At 31.5% G+C, this 17,032-nt stretch overlaps 1 protein-coding gene across 1 annotated transcript in view; it reads left to right on the top strand.

Moving 5' to 3' along the window:
* LOC133187837 (venom allergen 5-like) overlaps positions 1-16,804 on the top strand; it is a 30,063-nt gene extending 13,259 nt beyond the window's left edge. The window contains exons 6-9 of the mRNA XM_061323233.1: positions 6,455-6,487; positions 6,630-6,731; positions 12,483-12,605; positions 16,521-16,804. Of these exons, the coding sequence (XP_061179217.1) occupies positions 6,455-6,487; positions 6,630-6,731; positions 12,483-12,605; positions 16,521-16,570 (308 nt within the window). The 3' untranslated portion in view covers positions 16,571-16,804. The remainder of the gene's footprint in view (positions 1-6,454; positions 6,488-6,629; positions 6,732-12,482; positions 12,606-16,520) is intronic.
* The last annotated feature ends 228 nt before the right edge of the window (positions 16,805-17,032 follow it).

Below are 17,032 nucleotides of genomic sequence, written 5' to 3'. Positions count from 1 at the left end.
GATTCTAAAAAGTTCTAATATTTGATTCTCTTATGTTTTATTAATATCGATTATTCTCTCACGTTTTGAAGCTTTGATTCATTAAATGCTTTAAAATGTTGACTTTCTAATGCTAATTTTAATATTAATTTTGTTCTATAATGTTTATAAGCTTTGATTTTCTAATATTTCCTACCTTGATTCTTTAATAGTTCTTAGCTTTGATTCTTATTTGATTTTTTGATCCTTGGTTCTCAAATGATTCTTTAATTTTATTTACTCTCAAAAGATTCTACAACTTGATTTTCTAGTGTTTTTAAGCTTTCTCTTATCTTTTTAAAGCTGTGATTCTCTTATCTTTTTAAAGCTGTGATTCTCTAACGTTCCTAAACTTTCATTCTCATATGTTTTTTTTTTTTTTTCAATTTTGATTTTCTCATTTGCTTTGAGTCCCTAATGTTTCGACGATCATTCTCTACTTTTTCAAAATTTTGATTCTTTAATGTTTCTTGGCTCTAATACTCTACTCTTCCCTAGATTTGATTCTTTGATATTTCCTAGCTTTGCGTGTATAAAAAATCTACATTTATATAACAGGTATTTTTAAAAGAAGTATACAGTTAGGACCATGTCATTTGAAGAATAGTCAATGCGCTCACGTCTTTAACGGACATGTCACGCTAGATTTAGAACATTATGTTGATATATTTTAATGGAAACCTAAATGATAGACTAAAAGGAACCAGCTTTGAAATAAAACTGTCTTAATTTTCCTAAATCGCATTTTTAAAGAATGGTGTCTTCTTTTGCATATCATTTCAATCAATGGATAAATTCACTGTTGGGCGTTGCTAGTCATTGTAGACTTTACGCAATAAGAGTTATCCTTCTTTCAATTTTGATTAAAATATGCTTGAAATCTCTCCTTTTTCTGTACAATTTCTACACAAGTCGTACACGGCGGGTGTGACCTGCCGACAGGTGATGCTTACTCCTCCATGGCAACGGATCCCTCCTCTGATGTTTGCTCTGCTCCCAATGTGCATTGTTTCAATGTAATTTAGAACTTGATTACCGTTTGTTTCCTTCATATTTCATTTATCAAATTTTTAAGCTTCAATATTAAACATATTAAAGAGAAATGAACGTACAAATGATATACCACAATGATTTTGTTCATTACAGTGGATCACCAAGCTTATCATTATATATTTATTTAGTCTGATACAAACGGAAAATATTCGGAATAATACTGCTAACAGGTAACAAGTGTTAAAAACAAAGGGAAAATGAATTCATTTTTCAAAATCAAAATTCATCCAGACTAGGGAATATAAACGCAATCATGATTTACAATACAAACATGTCGATCCCCTTTCTTAACGGGGGATTTCCTCGCACATACAATAATTGACAGAGCTTTATAAGCCATTCTTTAAAGAATTCTATTAAATTATATGCAGAAAAGAACACATGTTCCAATTGTAGTTTTATTTGTAAAATTCTTTAATACGGTAAAATGTTACTGACGTTTTTCATTTATTCAACAGTTCGCCATAAGATACTTGTTAATTGATCTACGATCTAACACCAAATGTTTCAATATCACATGAATTGAATCTTAAGTCAAAGGACATTGATCTTGTATTATAAAACTTCTACAAAAATAGTAATTTCATTAGATTTAACTGCATGCAACCTGCTATTTTATTCCCTATATGGAAACATGAGCATCCATTAAAAAGGTTTATGGGTTGTAATAATCTGTCAAATAACTCTTTAAAGGGAGCAACGAGACAAAATATGATGTCGTATAAAAAGCATTATGGTGAAAGAGCTTTCCTGCACTGAAGATTCAAGTCAGCTTTTGAATTAACCTATTTTCCGTCGTTTGTCTGTCTGTTCACGATTCACGATTCACATTTTCTTTTTTTTTTCCTGAGCCACTTAACCAATTTCACAAAATGATCACAAATTATTATTTGGTAAAGAGAATTAAATTTAATTCACGCCCTCCAGAAACGAGAAAAAGGCAAAAACTAGGTGGAAATCTTTAAATACTGTTTTATTTTTTCTTCTAAACTGCTGAATCATGGAAGATGAACTGAAATAAAAAATTTCTGACACATTTTAAAATGTAATTTGTTCAAATCATTGCCCGGTGGAATGATGGGTCCACGATATGGGACGAAAGTTCTACATGGGAACAAAAAGCAATATATATATATATATATATATATATATATATATATATATATATATATATATATATATATATATATATATATATATATATATATATATATATATATATTATATATATATATATATATAAAGCACTAAAAACCAACAACACTGTATATCCTAAGTGTCGGATCTACTAAGTAGATACAAGGTCACGGATGGAAATTTATATAAAGCACTAAAAATGACCAACGACACGAACAATAATAATTGTCAAACTTTCGGGACAACCTGTCCCTTCCTCAGGACAAAGAAAAAAGACATCTGGACCATGCTTTTTTCTTTGTCCTGAGGAAGGGACAGGTTGTCCCGAAAGTTTGACAATTATTATTGTTCGTGTCATTGGTCATTTTTAGTGCTTTATATATATATATATATATATATATATATATATATATATATATATATATATATATATATATATATATATATATATATATATATATATATATATATATATATATATATATATAAAGAACTAGAGGGGGCATGATAAGTGATGTTGATATGCAAGGATCCTCAGGTGGCAAAGATCCATGCTTCCAGGGGAAAGGGTGGCACAATAAGAGATAAAAATTTTACACGGAATGTATATGGAAAAAATCTTTAAAAATATTCTCAAGAACATCTGGACCATGATTTGTCGTATTGATGTGCAATCATCCTCATGAAGCGAAGATTTAATCTTGAAGAAATCATCCCATTCTCCTCTCACCGAAGAGGATAGAATTGAGCCAGATACGGAAACCAATTTGTACACATGGATATATGAAGGGGATTCTATTAAAATAAAACCCTTTTATTCAAGGATAGCAGGAGCATAATATATAAGAAATAAATCTTTCAAGAGTAGATCTACACAAAATCATTTTGATATGAAAACCCTCATTAGCTGTGTTGATTCAAGATTTTTATCCAAATTATGGACCTTGCGGTTAGGGTGTCCAGAACACCAAGTTGTCTCGTCAAATTGACATGGTAAAATCCCAATATTGATTGGTTTTGATTTATTGTAAATAATAGCCCCTTTGTCTAAGGAGGGCCATAGTATACGTTAAAATGTTTTTAAAGGAATAAACAGGTAAAAGTCTATTAAAACCCTTCTTGTGACTCAGGTGAGCATCGTAGCTCATGAGCTTCTTTATCCAATTTCTTTTCTTTGAAAAATAGTTATATTGAAAATATTTTCGCGCATAATGCTGAACATTTAGTTCATTAGTTCAGAAAAGATTTATTCAACTTCGCCTGTTTTTAATCTGATATATGAAGGTGTATTTTTTTCAAAGCTTTTATGACACATTTGTAATATACAAGATGGATCTAAAAGTTAACATTATGCGAGTGATTCCATTTATTATATGTAATTTTTTTTTTTTGAATAACGAGTCCGTTGATGATTTTGATTAAAGATTCACTAGTCTTTTAGACTCCTGGACATCTCTCCAGAAAACTATTGGCTTAATCTTAGCGAATACTTAACTCTCTACCACAATTGTGATATTCAATATCTCCGTATGACCCTTTGCATATAGGATGCAAACTGTTTGCTTGGTTATATTGAGCGGAAAGCATTCTCCACAAATGTGAAAATCATTCTTTGAAGTATGTGGTTGAGGTACATGAATGGGTTGATAAGGTGGTCACATTTAAAATTTTATATTTGAAAATCTTTTTTCAAATATCATGATGCAGGCATGATACAGGCCTCTATGTGACTTCTAAAATTTAGGCGCCAACTGGCTCCTTATCAAAAAAAAAAATTATCGCCAATGCAAATTTTTAGTCGCCAGGTAAATTTTTCTTAGGCATCAATTTTAAAACTGATATAAGTCAATATATGAGATATGTCCATTGCTAACTTTTTAACTTCTTTTCTGCTCTTTATAAAATAAAAATTGAAAATGTTTATGGTTCGGTAATTTGACGAACACCAAGTAAATTTCAAATGGTCGCTACTTTGGCGACTTACAGAAAATGTTAAGGCGCCAATCATAATTTTTAGGCGCCATGGCGACTAAATTAGTAGCTTATTAGAGCCCTGTGATATCAAAGTATGCGTGATGTATGCATGATATCAATTTATGAATTTTCCCCCTTGATGGAGCCAGGTTGATGGCTTATTTAAAATGTCTTTTTAAATTAATACTAATTAATATATCTGTACGTGTTTATGGTTTAAAAATTTAGTGCAATTTGATACTAGTAATGAAAGTATTTCCTAAAAACTTTATGAAGTTCATTTCATATGTATCCAGAGTTAAAGTCTTAGTTTGGTTGAGTTGGTGTATGCCTAAAAAACTTATAATCTCCATATGACCCTCAAAGTTCTTGGATTCGTGTTATAGATAAAAAAAAAAAGGAATGGCACAGCTGGAATCTATCGAGTTACAAAAAAAATAAGAAAAGAGAATCTTATACAACATATTTTTATAATCAGTGGGTATTTCTAGTGGATGTTAAAAATTTCCTTAACCACACAAGCTAAGGTCTGCTTTATCAAAGAAAGAATTAGCATGAAGCAAGTGTCCCTTATGTAATTGTCAGAGGAAGATTCTTTTTTTCCTTTATCAGCAATTTGTACAGAGGGATTGGTTTCTGTAGGCGTTGAGGGTTTCCTCCTATAACGAGTTTTTATCATTTAATCAAAGAAGAGAATAAAGCCAAGGGTTACACATTTTCAAATGCAGAGGTGTATGTCTTAAAAGCAATTTCAATTATAGGTTCAATAATTACATAATATTTCCCTGCAGATAATATATCCTAGTATATAGTTAAAAGAAAATCAACGCGAGAGAGAGAGAGAGAGAGAGAGAGAGAGAGAGATAAGATATCCAATTATCCTTTTCATCTGATAAATGAGCCTACATATATATGTATTATATATATGTAAGTAAAACCATGGTTACATTGATAAAGTATTAGATTTTTCATAATCTCACAAGAGCATTGTCATTGACGTCATAAAAGAGTTTATGTTCGATCCTTATCGGTATACTGATTTCTGTCACTGGAAGTTTTTGTGCGTTATGTTATATTTTTTATCATTTTTGTGTTCCATCATTTGATATGTAATAGAAATTAGCAAAAATGATATTCAAATATTTGAAATTTTTGCAAAGATAAATTATTACTGATCGTATTATTTTGATTTGGCTTTTATTTTGTCGGCAAAAAAATCTTTACTTAAAATTTAATGTTCAAATTCCCTGTATTTTTAATCTCCAAATAATACCTTTAAGATCATATGATGTAATCAGAGATTATTGAAAAAGTACACATTACTGTGATCGTCAACCTACTGTACTCTAGCAGAAGTTCTGATTATTACCAAATAAGGTTAATATATATGTGAGAATATTACATGTATACTTCAAACTAACTATGAAACATCCTATATATATATAAACATGGTATATATATATATATATATATATATATATATATATATATATATATATATATATATATATATATATATATATATATATATATATATATATATATATATATATATATATATATATATATATACATACATACATACATATGTTTCATAGTGAGTTTGAAGTATAATATTCTCACATATTTATTAACCTTATTTGGTGATAATCAGAACTTCTGCTAGAGTACAGCAGGTTGACGATCACAGTAATGTGTACTTTTTCAATAATCTCTGATTACATCATGTGATCCTGAAGGTTTATAGAACGACTAATCGATCGCTTCCGATCACCTTTGTTAATGTACATTTCACTGAAAGTATGAATTCAATTTCTAATAGACCATAAATAGTAATTACAGGTCATTAGTTACGCAGGCTTGCAGTTAAAAATACTAGCCCTGGTTTATAGATGAAAGCCGTTAAATATTTGTTTTTTATTATTTTTGCCCTTATATCAGTTTATGCATCACAGATAAAATTATTACTTTCTAAGGGCAAAGCATTATATTCAAATTTATATTTTTTGTTTAATTTTATGTGATTGTTCCCAAAGCAAATATACAAATTTGAACTGAATAAAAGAATATACGTTAAATATATAGAAATAAATTTAAATTGTTTCTTTTACAAAACCTATTATCCTTCACTAAAAGATGCTTATCTCGAAGAATTTCTATCTTACCACCTTGCTTAAGGAGACAATAATTCTATGTGAAATAATGAATTTATAATTATAACATGAGTCTTGCATTGTTTTTTCCTATAAAAATGATTTTGTTATCATTGCAGATACCTGCAATGAGGAAAATGGAGCTAGTTGTGGTAAGTTGTAAAACCCTTTTGAGATTAAATTTTAATAGCAATGGCCTTTCAACAAGTAAAATAAAATTACCACATATTTTTTTTCTCGAGAAAAAAACAATAAGTCTATGTTTGCAGATAATTTTTTCTGTTTTTATCACAGATTGCAGAAAAACGTGCAACAAGCCAGGGATTGGGGTAGGAGTACTGGATAATTCTACCTGCACCTGCGAATGCCTGTACGGGAAGGGGCCGAACTGTGATGGTAAAATTAAAAAAAAATTGGTTTAAGTGTTTTGAATTGTTGATTTAGGCCAAAGTGAATTAATTTCCATACGTGAATTCCATATAATTATTTAAAAAAATCTATTTTCTTCGTAAATCTGAAGCCCAAAAAACCTTCATGGTAATTTTCATTTTAAAAAAAGAAATGCTCTTATATCAAAAACACAAGAATTATTACCTCAAACCAAACTCTCCATGTAATTTTCATTAAAAAGACTAGAAATCATCTTTATTGAACAAAAATAAACTAGATTAATACCTTGCAGCACGTTTAGCTATGCCCTAGGTGTACTGACTCTCTAATTATTGTATTTGTGAAACCCACGTGTCTAATAAGGAGCTATTGACATTTGTCATTATTTTCCTGTTGTCGACGTTCAATAGAAATTAGATTGAAACTAAGAGATTTAATGAGATACTCTAATGGGAAAAATGAAATAGGAACACATTTTTTATTGCTTTAAGGGGATTTTTACGTGTATTTGCCATGGAAAGTTAACTTGTCCTATTTGAGAAAAAGTGACAAAATATATTGAATAAACTAAATAAACTATTTACTTGCATTCGAATGTCAGCTCACCGGATTAAAAAAAGGCCATTAAATCAACAGATAGGGACTAAAAGTTTACTGAAAGGTGACTGAATGGCAGAGCTTTTTACCATTTAGTCATCTTTCCAGATCTTTCATTGGACATTCCGTTTAACAAAATGTAAAACTTTTGGTGAGGTTTCATGCGAAACTGGAATATTTTTTTCTGTGTCGGGAGAATAGTGTTCTAGCAGCACTTTTCATGGCCCAGTGATGCTTTTAGTAATTATTTTTACAAAGCGAAATGAATTATCCCCGGGGTAGTGTTGATTTTTTCACTTTTTCATTAAGGCATTTTTTCTATTTATAGACATCACGTGATGACGTCGTAGTGGAGTGATTCTTTTAGCCTAATACTCATTGACGTCTATAAATTATAGTAAATGTTTTGTCTATGGATTTTCCGATATATCAATGTCACATTTTACAAAAAAAGTGTAAATTCGCCGAATGATGATCTGGGTAATGCCTTAACATACCTGTGTACATTCAACTTTGTTCAATGATTGTCTAAAGGGGGGTTAAGGTGGGGCCACAAGGGGGTGATCAAAGGAATGTATAGATAAAAATAATCATCTTCTCAAGAACGGCAAAGCCGTCATTAGTCATATTTATCCTCAGGTAGCGTAGGTCGAGTATGTTAAAATCATATAATATCAAGAATAGCTAAGATTCAGAATAGGCAATCAAAGTTTTGCAAAGGAATATATATGTGAAACAAATCTTTAAAAACTTCTCGAGAAAAAGTAAGGCCATGGTTAATCTTATTTACATGGAAGCATGGATTGTGATTAGAACAACCTCGAATATACACCACCTTATAAAGTTTTCATAGTATATGACCAATCATGACGTTGTTATTCTTGAGAAGATGATTATAAAGGATGTTTCTATATGTATACCTATTGGCGTAATCATAGCCTTTGGGTAATAATTAGAACAAAAGTAAATCTGCTGTATCTGCTGCTTGTTTTATTAATATGAAAACTTCGTAAGGTGGTGTATATTCGATGTTGTTCTAATTACAATCCCTCGAGGGTAGAATGGACCCAAAATAAGCTATCAAAGTTTTAAATAAGAATATATAAGTAAAGGTCTTTAAAGATCTTTTCAAGAACAGACAACAACGGTGAGTTGAGCATAGATGAAAGCTTCCTCCTTTTGTACATGTAGATTCAAATTTGTACAAATTTATGCCCCCCCCCCCCCCCCGTGAGTAAATAGTAGATCACAGTCTTACATATAAATATATAAGGGGAAAATCTTCTAATGAAGAGCAGAGAGTGACTCAGATAAGCGTTGTGGCACATGGGTTTCTTGTCTTTGTACATACATTGTAATACAATAAGCAAGAAAATTTCATAATGAACTACACTGGGTTTTTAGGGTCTTTCGTCTCCAACGGAAGACCCTTCTATTATTCTATTGTTTCTTTTTCACTTTTCTTATTATTCTTTTTTTCTTTACAATTTTTGTGCAGAAGATTTCTCGGAGATGGCTCAATCGATTTACTTGAAAATTTCAGGGAAGATTTATCTTTACCTGAACCTTATACGTACTTTTCAATTTTTTGAAATGTACTTCCGGTCGAAAGTTATCGCCCTTTTATCAAAATTTAGAGGACCTCCTTGTCTGCGATGGAACTCAAAAACGGCTTAAGCTAGAGCGCTGAAATTTTCAGTGATGATAGAGGACATGTTGCCATTATGCACCTGTGTTTAGATATTTTCGGGAAGTGCCTAGTATGGAAGCTCAGTAGGGGTCGAAATTTAGGACACCAATCATTAGTGAATTTTTGAGACATTTTGTGTCATATCTTTTAAAGTATAGTTATTTTGTTAAAACATATTGAACAAAATTTGTGCAAAATGAAAAGATCTGTAACATGATATCAAGAAAAAAGAGCTGACTCATCACATTAGGGGCCGAGAGGGGCCAAAAGTCTTTAATCGATAACTCTTAAACAAGCAACATTTTGGTATACATTACTGAAACAAAAATACTTATCTTAACAAACTACAACTATATATTATGATTTTTACGTCACATGGCACATAATTAGGGCCACAAGGGGCCAGAATGCTAAATCTTTGACGCTTTATATCTCGAAAAGGGGAAACATTTTGAAAAGCAATATTGAACAAAAGTTATTTAGAATGATGGTCTCAACAATGTGCATCCTTTTAATTTTTCCTAAACAGCCCCTATAAGGACTTAAAGGGACGGCCCCTAAATATTTCAAGTCTACATATCTCGAAAACGAAACGAAACTTCTGAATACTTGTTGAACAGAAAGTCTTCAGAATTACAAGACCTTTCAAGTGATATCAAAAGAAAGGGGCTGACCCCTCAAATAAGGGGCTCAGAGGGGCCAAAAGTCTTTCATCTATAACTCCTTGACGTTAAATATTTTGATATTAATTATTGAAACAAAAATGTTCATCTTCACAATTTGCAACCAAATATTTTAAAATTTTCATAAAATATTACGTAATTAAGGGCCATAAGGGGCCAGAATGCTTAATCTTTGATGCATTATATCTCGAAAAGGGTAAATATTTTGAAAAGCAATATTGAACAAAAGTTGTTTAGAATAATGTTCTAGTTATTATTAGGGTCTTCCGTCTTCAGCGGAAGACCCTTCTATTATTCTATTGTTTCTTTTTCACTTTTATTAGGGTCTTCCGTCTTCTGCGGAAGACCCTTCTATTATTCTATTGTTGATTTTTCACTTTTCTTATTAGGGTCTTGCGTCTCCAACGGAAGACCCTTCTATTATTCTATTGTTTCTTTTTCACTTTTATTATTATTATTTTTTTCTGCCCAAATTTTGTGCAGACGATTTCTCAGAGATGGTTGGATGGATTCACTTGAAATTTTCAGAGATGATGTATCATGACCTCATGACCTAAACCTTATTCATTTTTTTTTTTTTTTATTTTTTGAAAATTCACTTCCGGTCGGAAGTTATCGCCCTTTAATCGAATTTTTAGTGACCATTTTGTCTACACAAAAACTCAAAAACGACAAAAGCTAGGGTGCTGAAATTTTCAGTGATAATAGAGGACATGTTCTAGTTATTTTCAAATTTTCTGGAAGTGCCTAGTATGGAAGCTCGGTAGGGGTCGAAATTTAGGACATGAATCAGGAGTGAATTTTCGAGACATTTTTTATCATATCTTCAAAAGTATAAATATTTTCTTAAAACATATTGAACAGAAGGGACGGCCCCTAAATATTTCAAGTCTACATATCTCGAAAACGAAACGAAACTTCTGAATAGTTGTTGAACAAAAAGTCTTCAGAATTACAAGACCTTTCATGTGATATCAAGAAAAAGGGGCTGTCCCCTCAAATTAGGGGCTCAGAGGGGCCAAAAGTCTTTCATCTATAACTCCTTAACGTTAAATATTTTGATATTAATTATTGAAGCAAAAATTTTCATCTTCACAATCTGCAACTATATATCTTAAAATTTTCATCAAATATTACGTAATTAGGGGCCACAAGGGGCCAGAATGCTAAATCTTTGACGCTTTATATCTCGAAAAGGGGAAACATTTTGAAAAGCAACAAAAGTTGTTTAGAATGACGTTCTCAACAATGTGCATCCTTTGAATTTTTCCTCAACAGCCCCTATAAAGAATTAAAGGGACGGCCCCTAAATATTTCAAGTCTACATATCTCGAAAACGAAACGAAACTTCTTTTCCTTACCGATTTTGTGCAGAAGATTTCTCGGAGATCTCTCGATCGATTTGCTTCAAATTTCCAGGGTTAATGCGTTGGTATCTGAAGTTTATAACGGCATGTCAGTTTTTGAACAATCACTTCCGGTCAGAAGTTATCACCCTTTAATCGATTTTTAGATAGACCTTGTGTCTGCACAAAAACTCAAGAACGACAAATGCTAGAGTGTTGGAACTTTCAGTGGTGATAGAGGACATGTTCTAGATGTGCACCTTGGTTTTCATATTTTCCGGAAGTGCAAAGTATGGTAGCTCGGTAGGGGTCAAAATTTAGGACGTGATTTATGAGTGAATTTTAGAGACATTTTTGATAATAAAATTTTAAATAGAAGTATTTTGTTAAAACATATTGAACAAAAAGTCTTCAAAATCACAAGACCTTTTATTTGATATCAAGAAAAAGGGACTGACCCCTCAAATTAAGGGGCTCAGAAGGGCCAAAAGTCTTTCATCTATAATTCTTTAATGATCAATATTTTGTTATAAATTACTGAAGCAAAAATGTTCATCTTAGCATTCTGCAGCTATATATTATAAAATTTGGATCATATGATACGTAATAAGGGGCCATAAGGGGCCAGAATGCAAAATCTTTGACACTTGATATCTCGAAAAGGGGAAATATTTTGATAAGCAATATTGAACAAAAGATGCTCAGAATAATGTTTTAAACATTATGCTTCCTTTTACTTTTTACAGATGAATATCTCAGTCAAGATCTTGACTAATCTTATCCAGAATCAGACGGAAGACCCACTCGTTGCTCGCAACGAGAACCATCTAGTTTTATTTATGTTTGTGTCCTTGGGCTTGGTGATTTCTGATGAAGGAAGAAACTGACAATGACCTGTCAGAATTGTCTGATCTGGATTTTTATTTACAGTAACTTTCCAAATGTCTGATGCGACAGATGATAAGAAAATCAATTCAAGATAATTTAAGAAAGCAGCTACCATTTCCTTACTTTGACAAATACAAAACATTTTGATTCAACGCAGCTGTTTATACAGCGTCAGGGTCACAATTTTCTAAGGTTTTCCAAATCTACAGGAGAGTCTACTCTTTCACCTTTTTACGATTTGTCAAATTCTATATTTACAGTTAAAATAAGTCAAGACAGAAGATTACAATGTGATGCATTTTGAATCAATAAAATTTCTGAAAGCCATTTTTCTGATAAGTTAATTTTTTTACAATATTCACGGGAATTGATTTCACTGGAGTATCTTTTGAAAGGATGGTTAATACCGAAAGAGTTAACTATGTATGGTGGTAAAAAAGGGACTCAGAAAATCATTTTGAATTAAATTTCAGAAATAAAATTGCTAGAAAAGTTTAAATCGTGTCCAGTGATTTTTTTTAATGTCTAATATTCTTTAAATTCCTTTACACAGAAGACTGCGTGAACCCCCAGATGTATGAAAACTGGGACATCTGTGAGTTGGTGACCACAGATGATTGCCTGTCAGAAGATGGGGGAATTCTCAAGGAATACTGCCCCGCTAAATGTGATTGTAGTAAGTATTGTTTTTGTTTTGAACATATTTTATTGACAATATGTCAAAGGGATTGGACACAACTTTTAAAAACTTAGATAGTCCTCTCCCAATATATAAGCATATTAAACATGCATATTGATTTCCACGAAAGAAATTGAACAGCGTCTGTTTATAAAATACAGTATCTATAATAATAATAATAATGATAAATGTTCTCAATTAAAGATATTGTATACTTTGACCTTAATCAAGAAAGAATTGAATAAGTTAATGTTTTTCCTATTTTATAAAGAGTTTAGAATTACTTAATGACCTGGAAAGTAAATTTGCAATGTTCTGATTGTCCGCAAAAAGATCGTTAATTTATTTTGCTTGTTATTCATTGAATATATATTGAAATATGTTTTGAAATGTGTCTGACTATGTTAGACTTAACATAAAGCAAGAAAGTATCCCTTTATTTCATCCTGCAAAAATAGAGTATATCAGAAAATAAAACCAATTACATATTAATAATACGAGGGTTGTCCCAGAAAACGCGAACATTTTCAACATTTTTTGTTTCACTAATATTACAAAGTTAAAAATTGGCATACATTAAAATCAACATTTCTGAAAATAATTCACAAAAATTTCAGTAAAATATCTCTATAAATGACATTTATCTCTTTGGTATATGAATCATTCAAAATAGCTGCCAGTGTAACCACGACGACGTCAAAAATTAGCTCGTGGAGTGTTTGAATTTGTTCAGGAATCGTGCGTCTTTAAAAATTCGTTCTAAGAATAAATTCGATACTGCATTTTATTTCCTTACAGTGACCGAGTTATCGATTTCACACGTACCACAGTTAAAAATAAATCAAGAAATAGATTCTTTTAATAGTCAATTTCCCAACCCTGATCATAAACCTAACGGGCTCGAATACTTAACGGTGATCTCCATGATTATGATGTCCAGCTCTAGCCTTTTCAGTTTGTCGTCATTTTTGTTGGTCTACCAAACGCTTTTTCCATCGGATAACCAGTCCGTTCATCTTTGAACCTCTTTTACAATGTATAAACATGTGACCGATATATGTATTTTTGTCGTTCTCTCGTTCCCAGCTCTTTTTCCGTATGAACAGGAGTCACTCCACAGACACTGCTTGATAATTTGGTGCGCCGCATTATCGCTCGACGTCGCCGTTTTTGGCAATAACTAATAGTGTTTGTAATGTTCTGACGTCATACGTTTCTAAGAATATAATTTCTAAGAATATATAAGCCTGGTTATCAAGAAAATATTGCTGTCAATGCTTTTTTGAAAGTCAAGAATTGTTTATACTTAAGGTAGAACCTATGTCGAAAAAGACTTTGTCACAGGATTTTCAATCTTTTCAAAATGAGTAATTAGCACTTGCTTATTAATCAGTTAAAAATACATGGCGTGTTTCCTTGTTATTAAATGTGGTGTAGCCGGCGCAATTTAGAATGATTAATATACACTGCAACTATAACTTTCAGTCATTTTTAGGGGTACATGGTCATAAGGAGAATAAGAAAATCACAAAAATACTTCTTCAAACACCTTTGTTTATAGACTTTATTAACTGAGGAATAGTTAGAAATATTATTAAAAATCAAATTCTTTTTTCTTCAATTGACATAAAAGATTCAATCCACAATTCAATAAATATATGCAAATGCGCTAAATATTTTTCAAAGGATTTTTTAGTCCATCGACAACCCTTAATTTGTAAATATTTACCAAAAGTCTTTGTGACAGTGTTTTCAATCCTTAATATGTGAAGAACATACCCAAATGATTACTAAAATGATTAAAATATATACCTTTCACCCCAAACTAGTGAGAGAGATTTTTTTTATCAGTACAAGCCATGTTGACCTTTTTGCACTTACACAGGATTTCATGATCAAATGAATGTGTTGCTCTCAGAATAACAATATGAATATTTATCAAAAAAGAAAATTTCTATTAAAAATTTTTATATTTTAGCGAAATGTTATTATTAGACACATACCACTAAAAATCCAAATAATAATTAAGAAATAATAATTATGGAAATGAATACATTTCATTTCATAATAGACATTGCAAACATTAAAACATAATCTTTAATAGCTATAAGACTCAGACGAAAATATAGAGAGAGATATCATAACATGGTAACCTAGGAATAAACAGTCATACAATGCAAAATTAACAATATTAACAATACGCAATATGGCCACAAGTAAGATTCAAGTACAAACCTTTTAGTAGCAGAAATAAATTGAAGTACATGTTTAAAAATGTTTGTATTAAAGGAATAATTTCTAGCTGGATATCCAAATAAGAGAATGTTTAAAGTGACTGGTCCTAATGGGTCAATGAATTTTTTCCTTGCGTCAGTGTATAGAGGACATTCTAATAAAAAGTGTGTTGTTGTTTCAATTTTTCCACAAGCACAATTAGGATTATCTATTATATGTTTTGCAATTAAATGCGAATTAAGTGTACTACAATTGAGTCTAAGTCGTGTGTGTAAGATCCGTTCTGTGCGCTTACCAAATAGAATGTGTCTTGGGGTTTAGTAACAGTTTGTGTTAAGCACACGTTTTAAATTGGATACTGAAGGATTTTCTTGGACATTTAACGGAAGATAATTCCAAAGCTTTGTAGTGAACGGTAGAAAAGATTGTGCATAGTGGTTTATATTAAACTTTCGTTGAGTAATGTAGTGCGATCTTCTTGTAGGATAATGATGTGTTTCACTGATTCTTAAAGAGATTAAAGAAGATAAATAATCTGGAGCACTTCTATGGACCATGGTGTGAAATTTGATCATTTTGTCTTCGACTGTGCAAAGTATCTCACCCAACTTCTCGATAAAGATCATTTAAACTTAAGAGTTTTGTCGCACCTGAGACAATGCGAGCTGCCTCAATATTAATTTTTTCGAGTTTATCAGCTAAATCGTTAGGGATATTGTCCCAAACTACATCTGCGTAGTCAATAACTGGCCTTACAAATGAAAAGTATAGTTTTTCTAAGGATTTTCTGTCTAATAAAAATCTGAGTCGTCTTAGAATGTGTAACCTAGACGAAGCTTTCGCCACGACAATATTAACATGATATGACCATTGACCGTTATCTGAAAAATGTAATCCTAGGTGATTATGATGTGACACTTCACTTATCTTTTGTCCATTCAAATACAGGTCTGATGTGGAGTTCGGTTACGTTTGCTACTAATTGTTAAGCTTTCAGTTTTCTGAGGATTAAATGTAACTAACTATTGATTAGACCATTTGTGGATTTTGTCGAGGTCACTATTTAAGGTCGTACTTGCAATATTTCGACAATAATGTATATTAAGGTGGTGTCATCCGCAAATAGTTTGATAATGGATCTTATGTCAAACACTATATCATTTATATATACAAGAAATAACAGTTGGCCCAATACTGAGCCCTGGGGCACGCCAGCCTCAATATTGCATCAACCTGATGCTGATGAGTTTATTACAACTCTTTGTTTACGACCTTGAAGATGATTTTCGAGCCAATGGTAAAGTTTCCCTCCTATCCCAGCTTGTCGAAGTTTATAAAGCAAACCCTTATGCCAAACCCTGTCAAACGCTTTGCTTATATCACAAAACACAGCACGCACCTCCTTCCCCGAGTCTAAGGCTCTACCAATATCGTTAGATATGTCTAGCAAGTTAGACTGTTGAGTTAAAATAAAAACAAGATACAATTTATATTAATATTTGGACACTGATATAAATATCAAAAATAATCTCAACTTGCTTCTTTTTTTTTCATACTACATGCAGTACAAATGAATTTTAGAAGATCTTTATCCTACATAATGTATCTATCATTAGAAATCCTGGGTATTTGTACACTTTTTATATATATCAAATTGAATGACATTTTCCTTTTCAGCTCGACATCCAATGGCGGAAAATCAAGCGATGGGAAGACGTGGGAATTAATGAGAGATAATTATTTGTACTGAGTTTTGTTCTCGATTTATTGAAGAACTCTTTAAAGAGTACATTGAGCAAACCAAAAACTGGTAATGTTTGCTAGAGGGAGACACAAGGGATATATATACTTGATAACGTAATGTTGTATAGAATGGACATACACCGATTGCGCATTTTTTATATCAATTTTATTTTTGTCTTTTGTGTACATTTGGTCAATAAACATTCCCCCCCCAAACATCTCCAAAATAATTTTATCTATCACCATGAAAGTGGGTTGCTTGCCTTGTAATACGTATTCTAGTGGAAATAAGTCAGAATCAATAACTGTGTTGTTTACTTCAATTGAATGAATTTCAGTTACAAAAAGCGTTACCATATTAAAAAAAAACGCGTAACGTAACATGCAATCTAATTTTCATTTGATATTTTGTAGCGGAAGAGAATGATAACTGATGAGTACACAGT

The sequence above is a fragment of the Saccostrea echinata genome, unplaced genomic scaffold, assembly GCF_033153115.1.
Source record: "Saccostrea echinata isolate AGI-Se365-2 ecotype Australia unplaced genomic scaffold, CSIRO_AGI_Sech_v1 ptg000015l, whole genome shotgun sequence".
NCBI lineage: Eukaryota > Metazoa > Mollusca > Bivalvia > Ostreida > Ostreidae > Saccostrea > Saccostrea echinata.
Note: the sequence above shows the minus strand (reverse complement) of the source record. Positions and strands in the feature narration are given on the sequence as shown.